The 14,144-nt window shown below is 42.4% G+C and overlaps 4 protein-coding genes across 4 annotated transcripts; 2 read left to right on the plus strand and 2 right to left on the minus strand.

Moving 5' to 3' along the window:
- Positions 1-2,465: 2,465 nt before the first annotated feature.
- On the minus strand, positions 2,466-5,690 carry FOMMEDRAFT_79988 (uncharacterized protein; the record flags this gene model as incomplete). Its single annotated transcript, XM_007264856.1, has 10 exons — positions 2,466-3,143; positions 3,201-3,371; positions 3,428-3,848; positions 3,902-4,402; positions 4,458-4,580; positions 4,644-4,827; positions 4,891-5,090; positions 5,150-5,279; positions 5,336-5,473; positions 5,525-5,690. The coding sequence occupies 10 exons, from the start codon at positions 5,688-5,690 to the stop codon at positions 2,466-2,468; spliced, it is 2,712 nt and encodes a 903-aa protein (XP_007264918.1).
- A 633-nt stretch (positions 5,691-6,323) lies between these two features.
- Positions 6,324-10,320, plus strand: FOMMEDRAFT_145737 (phosphatidylethanolamine N-methyltransferase). The gene is made up of 16 exons (XM_007264857.1): positions 6,324-6,501; positions 6,562-6,905; positions 6,962-7,026; positions 7,077-7,157; positions 7,210-7,376; positions 7,429-7,542; positions 7,596-7,968; positions 8,023-8,324; positions 8,375-8,463; positions 8,518-8,645; positions 8,701-8,835; positions 8,891-9,105; positions 9,159-9,234; positions 9,291-9,465; positions 9,523-9,778; positions 9,836-10,320. Exons 1-16 carry the CDS (start codon positions 6,360-6,362, stop codon positions 10,147-10,149), a joined length of 2,976 nt encoding a protein of 991 aa, XP_007264919.1. The 5' UTR covers positions 6,324-6,359; the 3' UTR covers positions 10,150-10,320.
- Positions 10,321-11,186: 866 nt separating this feature from the next.
- On the plus strand, positions 11,187-12,388 carry FOMMEDRAFT_27358 (uncharacterized protein; the record flags this gene model as incomplete). Its single annotated transcript, XM_007264858.1, has 6 exons — positions 11,187-11,330; positions 11,445-11,573; positions 11,870-11,929; positions 11,969-12,099; positions 12,152-12,257; positions 12,326-12,388. 6 exons carry the CDS (start codon positions 11,187-11,189, stop codon positions 12,386-12,388), a joined length of 633 nt encoding a protein of 210 aa, XP_007264920.1.
- Positions 12,389-13,619: 1,231 nt separating this feature from the next.
- Positions 13,620-14,132, minus strand: FOMMEDRAFT_154328 (uncharacterized protein; the record flags this gene model as incomplete). The annotated part of the gene is made up of 1 exon (XM_007264859.1): positions 13,620-14,132. The coding sequence occupies one exon, from the start codon at positions 14,130-14,132 to the stop codon at positions 13,620-13,622; it is 513 nt and encodes a 170-aa protein (XP_007264921.1).
- Positions 14,133-14,144: the final 12 nt, after the last annotated feature.

A 14,144-nucleotide genomic window follows, 5' to 3' on the forward strand; every position in this document is an offset into this window, starting at 1 on the left:
GTACTCTCTTAGAGTAGTAAGATTTATTACTAAAACATAAGTATTATTGTTTAGTACTTTACTATAAGCTACCAGTTGTGTATAAACTTGTTCTATTTGGTCTAGCATCTTGTCAAACTGTAAAACATGTCCTCTAGCTGTAAACAGTACTAATACATTGACTGTGTGAGTCAACATGGTTTGTGTATTGTATTAATTAGCTAGTGCCTGTATAAGGTCTTTTATTGTTTTGTGTATTATAATGTTAGTATACACTGTATCTAATATTATCTTTGTTATGAAATGATACAATAGTTTCCCTGTGTGTATACTGTCTACATCTGTACTAGGGGGATTGTTTGTAAGATGGTTACTGAGCAGTATTACTGTTAGTACATTTGTAATGTGTAGTTACTATATCTTATAGTTCTTTATACTTGTAAGCTTCTCTGTGTCTTTAAAGAACATAGTAAGTTGGTTGTCATTAATCTTTAGAGACTTGAATGTTAATGTAGATTGTACTATTGTTAGAGGTATTGTGTTTGTAGGTAGAGTACTAGTACTAGGAGGGGGGGTAGACATTTAAGGTAGAGATTGTATTCATAGTATTGTTTGTGTTAATAGTACTATTCACAAGCATGTAAGACTCATAACCTGTTAGAACAGGGAGTTTGGAATAGTACTTAGTTAGTGTTACAATCTGCTACTCTTGTACTCTCAGTTCTGTCAGTTCTGTAGCCTTCTGTCCTAGAACTCAGAACTTCTGTCTCTTAGATACACTGTATATAAACTATATATAGAATGATTCTCACAATAGCTCCTATTACTACTCCTTTCTACCTTGTCACTCCTTTCCTTTGTCCACCCCTTCATTCTTTGTTCATTCTAAGGTCTCTTACCCTTTGTCTACCCCTTCATTCTTTACTCACTTATCTTTGACCTTTTTATTCTTTATTCTTTATAACTTATTATTCCTTGAGTACTCTTGTATAGTTTAGTATATATACCTGTACAAGATCAGACTAGTCCTGTAGTCTTGATCTTGTCTACTCTAGGTAGTCCTGTACTCTTAGACTTACTCTATATACTCTATACTTGTCTTACTCTCTCTCTCTCTCTGTTCTGTAAGTTCTAACTATATTCTAGTACTTACATTCTGTTATTTCTGTTGTGTAGAATAGTTGTAGCTTGGGTCCCCTCACTGAGCCTCTGGGTCCCCTCTACACTGTTGCTAACAGTTAGATGTACATATATGTATACTCTTATATACTAGATACATTGTACTATACTAGTAAATAAGATGTAAAACACAATGTGTCAAATATTAACTTTCTTCAGACAATTTTTACAGTGTAAAAAGACATCCCTAGAGTTGTAACACATTAAGTGTAACTGTACTATATATGGTGAACCTGCTATATAGGGCAAGAGGCAAAAAAACAATATAACTTAGATTACTGTCATTATTTTCAAGAAATACTGTAAGTCTAAAGTAAGACACATACAACTTTTTTTAAATCAGAGCTTAGATTCACACCATACATAGTAGATACTATAAATGTGTGTGTCAAAACTTTTAGTTGAGCTTTTGAATTTCCTGCAACATTCAATTTGAATCAGACTTAGTAAAATAAGTTGGTAGTTTATAATATAATACTATATACTCATAATATACAAATTTTAAGATGAGTTAAGTTGCAGATACTCTATTAATTAGTAAATAAAGTTAACAAGTTGGTTTCTCATTGTAGCATTTGTGAACCAACTGGTGTCTGAATAAATTTGGCTGAGCACATACACAGGTTCAATCAGGAATAAAAATCTTTCTAAAATCAACTTGAAATTCCACACTCAAGTATATATTATTCTTTTTTCTCCATTATGTTAATACCATTCTACTCAACATTTTCATGTGAGGAATTTCCTTTAAAATTTTTATTTATTGAGATACAGGCATTTCCATTAGTGAAATAGTAGTAAAAGAGCTATATCTTACTAAATACTTAAATATAAGAAAATTCCTCACACAGCCTTCAAGATTTACTTAGTCAAAACTTAAAAATGATTGTTATTAAATTTTTACTAGTTTATAGAGGGAGGAGATACATTTACAAAACTATAAGGAAACTCTCAACATGATTGACAGTGCTGCCATCACAGCATCTACCGTGGGAACACACACGCCTTACCCTAGCACACGCGAGGCAGAATCATGTTCTGTATAGACCAGAATTTTAGTCAGAATGTGAAAGTAGCCAATCAGAGCAACTTTATCACATTCTGATAAACATTCTGAGTACTTTCAAAAGTTGATTTTGCCTCGTGTGTATGAGTGATGGTTTGGTTTTATTTACACTAGTTTGGCTTGTATTGTGAACGTGACAAAATCTCGGTAAATACAGCTTGAATTGACTTGCTTCTTAATGCTTTATTGTACTACATATCTCTACATGATAGAATCAACCGGGGAATCAAAACATTGGGTGTTACAACAAGCCAGTCAGAGGCATATTCCGCGAACTACTTCCAACACTTAGTTCGAATGTCCCTCTCGTTGGCATAACCCAATTCTGATGCTCCACAGACCAATAGCTTAGATCCTTCCTTGTAACCTCGAACTTGACTTGCTTGCTTTCTCCTGGTGCAAGCTCAATTTTTTCGAAACCTCGAAGTACTCTCACTGGGAAGTCGTTATAAAGTCCAGGTCGAGCCGTTCCATCGATGTCGCCGACGTGAATATTACTTGGGAAGGAAACATATAACTGAACAACTTCTTTTCCTCGACGTTGGCCAGTATTAGTTAGAGTAAACTCGACCTCGGCGTGTATATCCCAAAGACTCGGATTACCACCTTCGCCTCCGCCTGCCTGGGAGGGCTCCTGAACGATATCATATCCGGCCGGATAAGGGTATTTTCCAGTCTTAATATCGGACACTCGATCGATATACGGATAGATGAACTTCTTGAGTTTACGGAATCCGGGAGGATAGACTGCGTCGGATGCTGGAGGGATGGTCTCGTCCAACCTGGGAGGAGATAATCCTTGCGGGCGAGCGGATGGGAAGGGAGATTTCGATTTAGTCGGCGTGACGTTAAGGTTGGAATATGTGAACGTTGTATAAGAGAGCCCGAAACCGAACTCATAGCGGGGAGTGATTGCGTACTGAAGACGTAGATATTAGACACAACCACGCGTAAGGGTGTAGACTATTTCACACACCTTATCAAAATGTCTATAATCGATATAAAGTCCCTCGTCAAAGTCTTGTTGTGGTATGACACCGTTCGGAATAGTTAAAATTTGACCGGCCTTGCCGTAATCTTTAAGGCTCTTGCCTACAGTATAGGGAAGCCTACCGCTGGCGTCTATGTCGCCAAATATGACGTCAATCTAACACGACAGATTTTCAGACAAGAGATTCCGAGTAATTTTGTAATAATACTGACCAACGAGTTCCCGCTTTCCTGTCCAGGTAAATGGGCAAATAACAATCCCTTTACACCAGGCATGTCAACCCATCTCTCAACGACTACCGGCCCAACCGAGTGTACGATAACGACGGTCTTTCCTTTCCCGGATCCGCATCTACGTGCGACGTTCTGAACAAGCTTATCGCCACCTTTCTGTGGGTAAAGATCTGGTCTATCTCCTGATATCCCATCATGGGCGATGAAGCCTTCTCCAGAGTCTGCGTTTACGAAGGCAAGACAGAGGTCTTGGTCTTCTATGGCGCCGGAGGGAGGATTAGCGTTTGTAAGGAAAGATGATACGATGATGTGCTCAGTGTCGAAAGCTTTGCGAAGAGCAGTATCAGGTGTCACAAGGTATTGAAACTCAGTGGCACCAGAGCCCCAGCCGACTGCAAGTCTTTGAAGAACCCGTCAGTTATTGGATAAGCATTGTTTCCAAGAAATACATACGTTCCCTGGTTACACCCTCTGTCCTCGCATGCATTCGGACCTTTCCCTTCTCCGGCATCCTCTCCAATAATAGCTACCCTCACTGTCTGACCATCAGCTGACAGACCTGAGCCGTCTCTTCTTAGAGGCAGAATGCCATCTTCGTTCTTCAATAATGTTACCGCCTCCGCTCCGATCTGCCTTACGAGTTTTCCATGCGCATCGTCACCTTCGCCTTGTACGTCAACGTATTTATTCACAACGCCACGTTCTCCTTCTCCAGTTCCGTGATACAGAAATCCAACCTCTTCGTCCGTCCACGAGGAAAAATTCGGACCTTCCTCTGGAAAGCGCGATGGATCGTCCTGGCCGAGTTGGTAATACGCTGCGACGATGCGAATAGCCATGTCATTTAGACGAGACATTGGTAGAGAGCCATTTAGTACCGCTTTGGTGAGCTCAGTTCCCCAAAGTGACTTTCCATTTGCCCAACGCAGTCCATCACCTGGCATTGACATGTCTCTAGATTGAGTTGGTCAAGATAATATTAATTTAAGAATAAAAGGAGTCATCGTACAGCCCAGCAAGTGCACTGGCTACTCCACTTCGTTGTGCGAGCCAGTCTGACTGCATGAAACCTTGAAAGCCGAGTTCGTCCTTGAGGATACCATTTATAATCTTGCTATTTTGGCACGCATAGCTAGCATCCAAGAAGAATTACACTTCATTTATGAACAGAAGATTTGACAGGGTCACAGCTTACGAGTTGTTAACCATCTGATAGCTGCACATGACCGATCCGACTCCAGCACGGACACTTTCAGCGAATGGCCACAGATATATCTCGTGCAGCGTACGATCGTCAATGTTGACGGATAAGGCATTTGGTAAGCCCCACTCGAAGGACTGTCGGAAATGCTCCTGCTCGTTGAGGATGTAGTGCTTGGCTAGCCAAATGCATGATATTAGTAGAGTAGAAATAGTAATGATAATACGTCTTGATAGCTGACCAGTTGCAATCACGCCCTCTTCTTGAATTCCCTTAATCGTCTGTGAAGCTGCAACACCCTGAAGGACTGGGTCCGCTCCAAAGCCTTCCCAGTTCCGTCCACCACCAGGTATTCTGCCTAATGGACCCATTGAAGGTCCTAGGATGATGTTGACACCTTTCATACGCGCTTCCCTCCCGTGCAGGCGACCGCGTCGGTACCTAGAATGATATTAAACAATCAATTCTTTTGCCAAAGTGCGCGATCAAATTTCCTTTACATCAAGTCGCGATTCCAAGTTGCTCCGACAGTAACACCAGCGGGAAACGCCGTGCTATGGTCGGCGAAACGAATGCCTAAAGGACCGTCCTGAAGACATAGCGAAGGGAACTTGACATTGGTTGCGGGACCTGCGAATGAGGACGTTAGGATAGTTATATACCCTGATGACTTGCCCAGAGCCTACCCGTATTTCCTACACAAAGACCCATTTGCCAGCCGGTCCCTGTTGTGATGTTCACCTTCTCTAGGAGAGACATTTGGCTAACCAGGCGTGTTGCCTTTTCATAGGCACCTCTCCACGACGAAAGAGTTCCTCCAGGAGCTACAGAATTTCTAACTTAGGTAACGAAGCTATGAGAATCGTTTGACTCACGAGCTGGGTACCAAGGCGGAGATAGGCCATCTTTTGGAGCAGTGACATAGACAGCTGTTCCACCAGCAGAAAAAAGAATAATGAATGCCAGTAAAGCAGAAAGTATGACGCATAGTAAGGTGCGAGTTCGTGCGAAATTTACGAAACAAGCTATCCTTTGTGGCATGCTGTTAAACAGGTGTCATTTAGACAAACTTAATTCAACATACCTTCCGCGACGTTTGTATGTTCTTTCTGCATGCCCCAAAGTGGCATCAGCATTCAAAGGAGCACTTTCATCGAATTGACTGGCGTCATCAGCACCGGTCCTGCCTAAGTTGTCTGGTGAGAGTAATGCGAGTCTTTCGGTGGAATCTGTGTCCTCAAGATTACCCCTTGAGTGCTGCCTCCTTCTAGCCATTTCTCTGACGTGCTATCAGTGGACATGAACAGCAGCTAAATATCTCGCGCGTACATTTCTTCGAGGCTATCGGACTGTTGGAAATCACTGTGCATGGACGAGATTAGAAAGCGGGCCGTTGATGGTCGCTGGCGCTCGGCGCCGGATGCTATACATATTCAAACCGGACTCACGACATCTTCTTCGTTCATATGAGACTTCTTCGTCTTGCACTCATCAGTACGGTGCTAACTGGACTGTGGAAAGCTCGAAGACGATGGACCACACCAAGCGCATTGACATGGGGACAAACAATCAACAGATTTACTTACGCTATGGCTTATAGACGCCGTGGGAATTTAGTGCTAAACCTCATAAAATGGCGTGCCACGCGCTTTATTGCAGGCAGGCATTTTGGTCCGCTGAGTCCGCTCTTTCGTCTTGATCACTGCCGCAATGTCCGCCGTCTTGGAAGGCGAGCTACGACGGCGAAGGCTATCTGGTTCAAAGGGCGAAAATGCTTCGGTCAAGATTCAAGATGCAAAAACGTCGAAGGCAAAGGAAGAGGTAGTCTGGGGGAAAACACCAAGTGGTGAAGGCGAGTTACTCGTGGCAATCTTATATCAATTCCTTGCGGCTGATCAGTGTACTTCCTTAGTTTTTAGAGTGCCAACGACCCATGATGTCTTAACACTTTTTCATCCTCGTTATCCAAAATCACATCTTGACATTCTGAGTCTTACACTCCTTGGTCTGCAAATCGTAGCGTTTTTCGTGCTGCCGCGACCTGTAGCAAAGCGTTTCTTTCTTGCGTATTTCGCTTTTTGGCGTACAGCCTATGATGCAGGACTGGGTTGGGTCCTTACGAAGCAGAGCAAGAAGAGGTGGATTGTTCGGGAAATGCAAAAACTCGGGTGGCTCGATGAGAACCGTAAACCGGGAATTAGAAACTGGATTCGCAAACAGCTCGCTGGCAAGATGGGAAAAGACTATTCTTTCGATGTACGTCAATTCTTACGTCTAACTGTTCAGAGACGTGGAGATTAATTTATAACTAGGAACTACCCTTAGAATATAATACGTGGTTGCTGTTTAGACAACTCGTCGACATTATTCTTCTTAAGTAGGCGTTGTGATCGAATTTACTAGCTCTGTACTTACTATCGTCCGTAGTGACTTCGTTTCTTATTGTCTATTCGCGTTCTGCTGCTTTCGTGTTCCGGAGGGTCTTCCTGTGCCAGTTCATGTTTTCCGGTCCGTTGTTCCGAGGTTCTTTACCTAGTTGTTTGTAATCACCACATCACAGATGGCTTGGCGGCCTCATACTCATCACGTTCAATCTGTGGGTGAAGACAGAAGCACACCATGTCGTTAAAGACTACGGCTGGTATTGGGGAGATTGCTTCTTCCAACGTGGTGCACTTGTCTTTGACGGCGTCTTCGAACTTGCACCCCATCCGATGTATTCTGTTGGTAAGTCATTCACCCTAAGAAATGTATATTATATTTTACTAATCTGTCCAAGGATATGCTGGGTACTACGGGCTATCCCTCATCGTTGGAAGTTATCCTGTGCTCTTTGTCAGTATTGCTGCCCATGCAGCGCAATTCGGTTTTCTTGTCTCTTTTGAAAATCCCCGTAGGTATTTCTCGTAATGTTCACAGAGAAAATCTCTCAAATGAACGATTTAGATATCGAACGTACCTACGGCCAAAAGAAACTCCTTGCTTCTCGTATTCCTCCTGTATGCGAGAGCAGTTTATCTCGGAAGTCGACAAGACCGTCTACACCTGTTCACAACAGGAGTGTCTCTATTGCTACAGATAACTCGACACCCTCCGTCACCGAGGGCGAGTCTGCTACGGAAACAGATCTGGAGACAGAGACAGAGCTGGATATCGTTGAGCTTAGGACACCTCGCATAGGATCATCCACATCTCTTCCCAGCATTTCCACATCTCGGTCATCTCGATCACCTATGACACGCATATTATCACAGCACGACTTGTTAAACAGGTACTTCCGGAAGGACGTAATCTTATTGCATAACTTCGACCCACTTCGGTTTGTGAATTTCCTTGGTCGCGACTTTCTTCCTTTTGATCAGTATCCTTCTAGGGCATCGGACTTCATGCTTGGCCTCGTCGTGTTTTACGCTATCGTTATGATCTTCTTGCCGCCCCTTTCCGCACAAGGCCAGATTGCTCTGCACTTCACCCATGCATTGCTCTGGCGTGTATATCACACCTTCGTCCTGGGTTCACTCCTAAAGGCGCAGAGTAACTCGAAATTCCTTGTCCGACACTACCTAAAACACTATTACTACCCGGATAGTATGCTTGCAAGTGGCGAGGGCGCCGTACAAGAAGCCTTTACGAACTGGAAATCGATTTATAATATGAGCATGCTGATGACGTACAGTAAGTAATTGGATTTATTAGGATATCGGGTACTCTTAACAGGTTGATAGGCTCGTTTTTCGGTTTCGCTTGGAAAACTTACCAATTCCCTCAAGGATGGATCGTCGGTGATCAGCTCTTGCGTCATACCCTTGGTATTGTGAGGGAAAACAATTGATATTCCGTGTTGACTTTCACTCACAATTTACTATAGTTCCTCATATTGTTGCACGTATGGGCAGCGAGGGAATCATATGAAGTCCTTGGTGTCTTTGGCTGGTTCTTCGGCGACTTCTTTATCGACAATTTCCCAACAACTCTTGAATATACAGGCATCTTCCGGTATGCCGTATTAGTGACTTCAATTAGAGCCATACTGATTCCTCTCTCTCTCTAGTTTCCTGAATAACCCGGAAATTCTGAGCGGATCGACATTTTTCGGACTTGCTCTAATAACAGGAAGCAAATCAGTGTTGACACTCGCGATTTTCACGAACCTGTCATATTGGTGGTTCCTGAGGACTGTGGAGAAGTGAGTGTTACCCTTGTTGCATCATTCTTTTCTTAAATCATATATTGCTGTTTAGCCCGCATATGAAGAAGCTTTACGGTGACGCACTCCGTAAGGACGCAGGGCTTACGAAGGTTATAAAGAAAGTCGCGACAAAGAATGCGCGTATTCTTGAATCACGGGCCGGGAAGCATGTTCCTCAGCTCGGCAAGGTCGCCAAAGAAGTTAAAGGGTCGTTTGACAAAGTGTTCAAGGAAACCGAAGAGGTAGTGGAGGAATTCTTGAACAAGTGTACGTCTTTCAGTGAGACTGTAAAAGCTAAAATTGATTAAGGCGACTTCTAGCAAAACCGAAACTCTCGGAAGTCCTACAAGACACGAAGGTGTTGCTTCAGCAATCCAGGGAAAAACTCGTCATTACGTTAGTAGTGGTAGCAATCTTGATTGTCCTCCGTTACTGACAAGTTTGCAATTTAGTCGGATTGCAAGCGATATTTCTTCATTCGACACTACTCAATACAGTATTTCCGTCGTTACAAATGGATCGCATATGTCGGGTGGAAAGTATCGTTTCCATCTCGGTGAACCAATTATTGTCGACTGGCGAGCGCCTCCGACTCATTCACGGAAGGACTGGATTGGGTTGTACCGGGTACGTATTTACTATTTTAAACTCTGGTCGACTTGATTATTTAACTAACTCTTCTAGCTCGGAGCCAACAAATCTAGCTTAGTAACAACGACTTCGTCTTTAGGTATGTGGGTGCCTGTTCACGACGATGAGTGGGAGGGCGATATATACCTCGGACCGGAAGACAAAGTTCACTCAGGAACAGAGCCGGAAACTGGGAAAGTGATATTCAAGGGCGAAACTCTTCCATGGCATGTCGGCACGTATGAGGTGAGATATCATCACGACGGGATGTATAACGTTATGAGCTTGGATGGACCGATTGAGATATATGGTACGCACCGTTGTCTCCCTTGGTTTCCCTGCTTGCTTATTAATTGACACTACTCAGTCGACCCTCCTGCATCACTCGACTTCCAATCCATCCGATGGTACCTTATGCACATTGTAACCCTGTGCCTCGACGCCGACCCGTCACTCGTTCCTCTTTCCTCAAAGCCTCCTGGCTCACCACCCGCGTCACCCGAAGACCACCGTGATCCAGATGATTTCCGCTTCTGGTCAGAAAAACAGGCGGCAAGGATCGCTAAGTCCATCCAAGCTGCGTTCGGCGTGGAATATGATCCGGAGGTCATCCTTGCCGAGGCGAATGTCAGTGCGTTGACAAATAGGATTTTGGTGTCGAAGCAGTTGCTCGATGCGTAGAGCTCGCTATTTCATGGCATTATAAAAGTTTACGTTGATGGTTGTTACCATTTCATGACCTTTCATTATTTCTACATAGACGAACGATTGACCCAGCAATGACACCCTGCTATAGTTCTTTTTTTCTTAGGTAGATACGGATTTCATACTAAGAATCAAGCGGATTTTAACACCTTAATAACAGTTGCACACTGTAAAGCAAGCAATATAAGTCTATGCATGCAATGCTGCCAGTGGCATTCTGCAACATCCAGTGAACAGGTTATTAGATGTTTGAAAGTATACTTGCTACATGCATTTCTAACTAAGATGATCTAAGATCTCTCAACCTTTGCACGGGACATCATAAAAATCACCACTAAATAAAACCAGAATATTATACAAACGTCAAGCAACACAAATCCCGTGGATGCGCAACTAGGTTATCTGCAAGGCAAGTGCAAATTATAATCAGTACTGAATAGTAACAAATGATACTCCCCTTGCCTGTGCAGTTTTTTCACAGTAGGGAAACTGTTTTGTAGACTCTAGCCTACATTAGCGTTCAGATAAGAGATGGATCAGATTAGCATGCATGGGTCAGTATTGCCAAATATTAATGGGAATGGTTATAGTCGTGCCCATATGCCTACAGCAAGCTCAACAAGTAGCAAAGTGTGACCTCATTGTTCTATGTAGTGGTGGTGTAAAGTAAATTTGTAGGAGAGACTATCTCATGTCTTCGTATGAGCGTGCTACATGTGTTTGGCGAAATTTGACGTTATCTCTAGATGATTAATTCCTTCTTTCTAATACAAGGTGCTTACACTCGGTGAAATCGAGATTTTTCTATCTGTATAGAGAGATAGAGGGCAAATCGACTGATTGTTGCTTAATGGTCACTACAATCTTGTATGGACATTATCCGAACGCGTCTCACATCTTTGCAACTAACTTTGCTACTCATATCTGTGATATAGAGCAAAAGCCATATAATACAGCTATCTGAGTGTGTATATTATGCAACGGAACTCACTAACAATCCAAATCACAACAGGATGGTTGCAGAAACCCTACGAGATCTTGTACCTCTTGACCTGGGCATAACGGATGCACCACAGTTAAGTCCAGAATGGTCCAGCTGTATAGGGTGCTTAAAAAAGACGAAAGAACTAGGTGATGGCAGTTATGGAGAGATTTGGGTACGTTGTCTAGTTCATCCCTCCTGCCTGCAGAAGATTCCTCATAATCATTTCTACTCGCTACTCGTCATATAGTCTGAATTACTAACATTCAATACACACACACTGTTACAGGAGGTGAAACGTCCCGATATCAAGCTGAAGAATAGAAGATCGGCAAGGTTCGCAGCAAAGGTGTTGAGTAAACCGTTAGAAATTTACTACGATCAAACTGGATTGGCAGAGGAAAAATTCCTCAATAAAGTTATTTATGAGGCAAGACTCATGAGGGAACTCAGACATCCGCATGTGGTATTCTGTTTCATCATTGTTGTTTGGTATCTGCTACTGATAAGTACTCACTGTCTGGAAGCTCAGCGTTTATGAATGATGACAACTGTGTAATCATGTGTGAGGTCGCCCAACATGGGGATTTACACACACGTAGGAAGAAGAGACCTAATGCATGTTTTTCTGTTGAAGAAACTAAGGGCTACACCAGGTAGAGTCGGAACAGTCATAATAACGCAACCACTCTTTGCTTAATTGATATTGGCTAGACAACTCCTCAAAGTATTGGCATATATTCACTCAAAACACGTTGTGCATTGCGATGTAACGTGAGTTCCGTTTCCCATTTATGTGAGCCACGCCAGTAGTTAAATGGTGAAATGGACCTCTGGAGGCCGAGCAACCTATTATTTAAGTCTGAGGAGCAGGTTCTCTCTGCAAAAACGAGAAAGGATAACGGTGTAGAGAAGGAAATTCTTGTGTTGGGTGACTTTGGGATGTAAGTTACTTAATCTTTAGCTGAAAGGTTGTGATTAGGAATAATTGTCTAGTGCTCGTAAGGTACACGAAAGCAAGAAACTAGACTGGGCACCAGGAACACCTGGATATATCTCTCCAGAAATAAAGAATGAAAACAAGTTCACAACCAAAGCAGATGTGTGGTCCACAGGGTACAGATTTGTTTTTCACTTTTGTAAAACTTGTCAGCTAGTAACATTTGCTAGGAGTATTGTGTGCGAATCTTTATCCGGAAGGAACATCTACTGGCAGATAGTGGAGCTTTATAACATTGATGTCCGTTTTCACGCGTATAAAAACATTGAAGGCACAATGACAAACAATAAAGTAGAACGCATGATAGCAAATCTCCCAAGCCATATGACTGATACTGGTGAGGAACCTAAATTTTCGAAGAAGAACAGTATAAACTGAAGTGTAATATGATGCAGTGAAAGATTTCCTTCGAAGAAGCCTCAATGTTGATCCAGAGAAAAGACTATCAGCAGAACAAGCTCTGCAGCATGAGGTAAGAGCAGTGTGCTAATCAAATCAAAGCAGCCTTAACTCCTTTGCATTTAAGTGGTTACAGGATACAACCCCTGACTCCAAAGTAAACAAAAAAGGAGCACGTGGATCGGATTTGTCGCCTATGAAGGAATCAAACAGTAATGCTCATAAAAGATCAATTATTTCAATAGGTAGTAAAAGGGTACAGGAAGAGTCATCAGGAAAATGTCACATTTCTTGTAATTTCTTATAGACTTTATAAAGTAACATGTGTATTGTATATACATTGTAAAGTAATTGTAAGGTTTGTAAATGAATTGTAATGTTTAAATAAGACATATTAATGTATATAAAGACTACATAAGTACTAAGGATGAATAAAATCTATTACATGTATTATACTAACTTTGTATGATAACCTAAAGTATTATACTTGTATTACATTTAAATTATAATCTTAAAAAAGAGTTATATTTATAATATAATAATGTAATAATAACTATTGTTATCTTATAATTTATGCAAAAGGTATATTAATGTATATAATAGTGTAAGAGCACTTGTTGTATCCCTATTATCTTAATAAAAGTATACTATAAGTATATAATATGTACATTATACTTAGATTATCTTGGGCAACTGATACCTAACTTGCTTATGTAATCAACGGCTGAAGATCGAGAGCATATAATGACGCACTTATGCGTGCCACTCTTTCTCTTCAACCTCCACCACCTCTCTAAGTCTAACTCTCTGCCGTGCCACCATGTCGTCGCTTTTGTTCTCTCTAAGTCTCTAGTCTTTCTCCTCTTGCATGCGTCCTACTAGCTGCCACCCCGCCTTCAACAACGTTGACAATAAACATTGCTGCACTCGTCTCTCTAATCAACTGCTGTGATGCCTGTGCTGAGTCCCAGATTCTGCGCAGCTGATTGCACCGTACCCTCCCAGTCTCAACAACGTAAAATGTAAGCAACCAGTTCACTTCATAATAACCTGTGTAATAGTTGCTCATCCCTCTCCTCCCAACTTTTTGTCCCCCTTCCATCCCTTCTGCTCCTCGTTCCACCGATTGCGTTGCCTCTCCTTCGTTATCCTCCTTTTTTTACATTCGTCTACCTTTTTGCATTCGCATTCGTATTCACGCATCCGCATCGTTGACCAGTAGCAAACGACTCCTTCAATAATTCCATGTATCCACGTACTTCTTCCCACTCTGCAGTGCAAGCAATAATCGACGAGCACAAGCTTGCAACAATGTCCTTGTACGACCATCCCTATGGTACTACCCTCTCTCCAATGCTGTACGTGTTCTACTTCTCCATTCATTCCATGCTTGACATCACCCTTGACAGGTCCACCCCACTTGTATTTACATTCCTCGTTGCCGTCCATGACACCATATCGACTGGATACAGTGGCCCACCACTCATCCCACCCGAGATGAGTTGAATCCGTCCACATCTTCCACTTCACCCTCGCCCTTCGAGCCAGAACGTCCCAGAGATACACCTTTGTAGTCATCCGCAACGGCTC

This window comes from Fomitiporia mediterranea (genome assembly GCF_000271605.1).
Source record: "Fomitiporia mediterranea MF3/22 unplaced genomic scaffold FOMMEscaffold_4, whole genome shotgun sequence".
Classification (NCBI taxonomy): Eukaryota; Fungi; Basidiomycota; class Agaricomycetes; order Hymenochaetales; family Hymenochaetaceae; genus Fomitiporia; species Fomitiporia mediterranea.